At 39.3% G+C, this 4,332-nt stretch overlaps 1 protein-coding gene across 1 annotated transcript; it reads right to left on the bottom strand.

The window, feature by feature from the left end:
- Nucleotides 1-32: 32 nt before the first annotated feature.
- Nucleotides 33-3,761, bottom strand: LOC128982619 (uncharacterized; the record flags this gene model as incomplete). The annotated part of the gene is made up of 3 exons (XM_054401571.1): nt 3,402-3,761; nt 2,742-3,190; nt 33-952 (listed from the first exon to the last, which is right to left on the bottom strand). Coding segments are annotated over exons 1-3 (1,729 nt in total), but the record flags the coding sequence as incomplete, so codon positions are not given.
- Nucleotides 3,762-4,332: the final 571 nt, after the last annotated feature.

The following is a 4,332-nucleotide window of genomic DNA, read 5'->3' on the forward strand; positions in this document are numbered from 1 at the left end:
GAGCTGCTGCTTGGGCGGCAGTAGTTGCTTGCTTGATAGTAGTTGAAGAGGAAGTTGAAGCTGATGAGTTTGTTTTGAAATTGGTTTTGTCGCAATTGCTTCAATTTTAGGCTTTTTAGCCGGGGGAGTGTCAGTTTCGCTACCACTTTCATTTCCAGTGGCGTCAGATTTATTTGATGATGAGTGCACTTCAGTGGAAGATGAGGCAGTTTTAGATGGGCAGGCTCTTTTTGGTTGAGTTGAAGAAGAAGTTGAAATTGCTGACGTTGGTTTAGCAGCAATTGCTGTTTTTGGTTTTTTGGTTAATGGAGTGTCACTTTCGTTGTCACTTTCACTTTCAGTGTTGCTCACAGCTACAACTGCTCGTTTTAAGTTGATTTTTTGCCCTGTTGAGACGACTTCTTCTTGCTGCACAGCATTGTCTTCAGCATTTGAAACGGGTTGTTCATCGCTTACAGAACCCTGTTCGTCATTTTCAGAAAACGAAGGTGCTACTTCTGTTTCCTCAAAATCGCTTTGTTCATACAATTCATTTTCAAGATCACCACTGGATAATTCTTCGTATTTGTCACTATCGGATGGATCATTATCGGATGGGTCATTATTGGTTAGAGCTGAAGTTCTGGTTTGATCAGTTGTGTTGACTGAACTTGCCGCCGCATCATCCTCCTGATGATCAGACTGCTCTTCTGGCTCCTGTTTGCAATTAGGTGCGCTTGGTAAGTCTGCAGCACTGACTTGATTTTTGATGACCACTTGCCGGCCACCGCCCACTGACAAGTCAATGGGCGTCTCGTGTTGATCACCTCCTTCCGAATCACATCTGTGTGCACTTGCATCGATTAAATTGAGTTGTCGAGCCAGTTCCACTTCAAAGTAGGCAGTCAACTGGACGGTGGCCTGGTCAATCATCTCTTTGGCCAGTCGCTCAATGACATTGCGGCAGCGTTGCCTGAATTCAGTTGACAGCATTTTTTGGTTGGTGGGCCCAGAATACAACTATGTACACCAGAATATTTTAGTAAAACAATCAAGATTTGATTTACCAAAATGCTAACGTTTGTTGTTGGTTATTGAGAGAAAGTCTTCAGTTGCTGATCACTGCGCAGTGTGTAAGAAAAGTGTTGCTCCACTATTGCTGGTAGCAATGCAAATGAGTCATTTTTGAATTTAAGATTTAAATTGGAATAAGAGAATGGCAAAAACTTGAAGAAACTGTCAGCTTGATTTCAAAAAAGACACACATGTTTTGCTTGCTCATGCGCGCGCACACACATCCTGGCCAACTAAAAAAATAAACAAGCAAATGCACCAGTTTGTACGGTGAGAGTAGTGGCCTGCAACTGTAAATTCAAAGCATAAAGCGCTAATTTGAAATAACAGTGTAAAAGCTGCATATCAATGCAACTGATAAAAAAAATTTACTGTGGTGCCATTTGATTTTTTTATTGTTTCATTAAAAACATTTTTAATTGTTTTATAAAAAACATTTTTTATTAAAAGTTAGCATTACTAAAGTTAATTATTGCAGCTTGGCTGCTATTTAGTTAAAACAACATTTTATGTTGCACTTGAAAACATTGGTTAATGATTTTGAAAATCAGGTAAAAGTTATCTAGGAATGAATATAAAAGTGAGGCCAATGGTGCTAGTAGCTAGAATCACCAAGGCGTTTTGGAAAATTTCTGGTCTGATATGCTGAACTGAATATTCCGTTTAGGTGATTTTGATTGATGTGAGCACACAATTCTCGATGAGTTGGAATATATCCAACAGGGCAGTATGGACATTGCCAAGATTTCACTCTGTGCGCCTGAGCGAGATGATTCTCAAGAAGTGCTCTAAATTGAAAAATTATTGTACAAATTAAAAATCATTAACAATCATACAATAAACTCACTCTGTTGAAAAGTTTCGGTGGCAATTATTGAAGAAACACATAAACTCACTGATGCTGTGCACACCCTGAAGGTGCTGAACCCAATTTTCCCTTCCATTTAAGTAGGAATTGCACTGACTAAATGGACACTTGTGCACCAAGTTAAAGTGTTGCTTAAATTCTGCCCTCGTGTTGAAAGTTGGTTGCAAGTGACAGTAGGTGCACCGAAACTGACCTCGCTGATGATAGAACAGTGTGTGCAACTTCAAGCTGTCCTTAAACATGTTGGATAGCGGTTCAGAGCAAAAGTGACAGTGTGAAAGGTCGTGAGCACTCTTCATGTGCTTTTCTAGCACTTCCGGTGCTTGAAATGACATTTGACAGCCTTCCACATAGCATGAAACATCTCAAAATTGTGAACACTCTTAAGGTGATGCGTATACTCATCTTCCGAGGCAAACCAGCCTGGACAGTGCAGGCAGCCAATTGAGACTATGTTCATCCAGGAAAACTCAAACCGATTCAGCTGTGGTTTGGGCTGCTTTTGAACAACTAGTGACTTGCCGCCACTATTAATGTTCCTGGATGCAGAATGCTGACTACTGATGTGGCTGATAAGTTCAATTCGGTAGTTGCAGGTAAAGTGGCAACAGGTGCAGGCAAATGTTCCACTTTCGTGATTAATTAGGTAGTGCTTAAATTGAGTCGCTGGCTTGCCAAATCTTTGCACACAGTAGCGACACTTCCAACTTAAAATGCCATTTTTGCGGTGCACCTCAAGTGTGTGCCGTTTCCATTCAGTTCTGATCAAAGTAAAAAATCAACATCGCAATTTGAGATGTAAAAAAAAGTTAACACTTACTTGTCAGCAAATGACTTGCTGCAGCCTTCTGCAAGGCAGTTAAATGGCAGAAAGCTGTTTTTGTGATCAATTTGCAGGTGCTTTTCATGCTCAGCCTTGCTTTTGCACATCACTTGACAGTTTTTCACGTAGCACTGTATTTCAATTACTTTGATTCGATGAAAGTTGCTTGTAGACCATCGATCGTACTCGTAGTGGTCATCATCGTCGTGGCTGCTTTCCTCAGACTTGCTTGATGAAAGCGAATTTATCGAAGATGAAGCCTTTGATGGGCCAGAGCTTTTTGTTAGGGCTGAAGAGGTTGAGTTTGTTTTAGAAATTGGTTTTGTTGAAATTTCTGTTTTGGGCTTTTTAGCCGGTGGAGTGTCGCTTTTGTTGTTGTCTTTGTTTGTAGTTGTCGATTCAGCATTTCGTTTTAGACTGACATTAGATTCGGTTGAATTAGTTTCCTTTAAAGTTATGTTTTTAGCACTTTCAAGAAGTGGTTTATCGTTTGTTGAAGGTTTTTTAACATTTTCAGCAGGCAAAGGTGTCTTTGTGTTTCCACAGAACGTGTGTTTTCAAAATTTCCTCTTTGATGACTACATTTGATGAGTTTGAATTGGCTGGCGTTGAATTGCTAGTAACATTGGTTGTATTAAGTGAACTGACAGTAGTTACATTTTCCTTTTGAGTTTCAGTTTTCTTTTCATCAGCAACACTATTTGGCAAATTGACCACCTGATCAAGCTGCTCTTGCTTGATAGGAAAAATAGGTTCAGACGTTTTTTGATCAACTATCTTATCTAAAGTGGCAACAAAATTGCCACAGCTCACTGACAAATCAACAGGCTTAGTTAGTCTGTCAACTTCAGTGTCACTGTTTACACTCAAGTCTAGCGGTTTTAAATTGAGGCAGTGTCGAGTCAGTTCCCCTTCAAAATAGCTCATCAGCTCATCAGTCGCTCGGTCAATCAGTTCTTTTGCCAACAGCTCAATGACACTTCGGCAACGCTGCTTAAATTCTGCTGAAATAATCATGGTTGCTAGCAACAGCTTAGTGACACCTGTGTAAATTCAAATTAATTTTTTTATAACTTAAAAAAAAGATTTGTCGTTTAAAATACTAACGTTTGTCGTTTGCCTTCCAGCAGTTAAGCTACTGAATACACAATGCTGAACAAAACTGCGTAGTTAGAAAATTGTTGCGTTTCCTCTGCTACTGCTGCCCACAAGTAAACGCTTCACACTTTTGTCCAGGAAAACAATAAAAATGAGTATGCAGCAAAGGCAAAATTCAAAAAAACTGCAGGCTAATTTGCAAATGAAAGAGAAACACGTATTGTGTCAGCGCAGTTGGCATTGAATGCACTGGCAAACAAGCGTACAAGCAAAAGCTTTGCACTTAAAGGTAAATTATACCTGTCTTGAGTGGGCAAACAATGCATGAGTTGAAAGTACTCAAAAAGATAAAAAGGTAGTTGATGATAAAATACGCAAAAATTTTCAAATTTTTAAAAGAACTATGCGTTTCAAGTTTGAGCACTTGTGTTAAATGTAATCATCACTAGTTAAATAATGTTGGTTGCAAAATTGAACTTTTTGATGTCAA

Source organism: Macrosteles quadrilineatus, unplaced genomic scaffold, assembly GCF_028750875.1.
Source record: "Macrosteles quadrilineatus isolate MER2022 unplaced genomic scaffold, UCM_ALF_1.0 Scaffold_775__1_contigs__length_32453, whole genome shotgun sequence".
Taxonomy (NCBI): Eukaryota; Metazoa; Arthropoda; class Insecta; order Hemiptera; family Cicadellidae; genus Macrosteles; species Macrosteles quadrilineatus.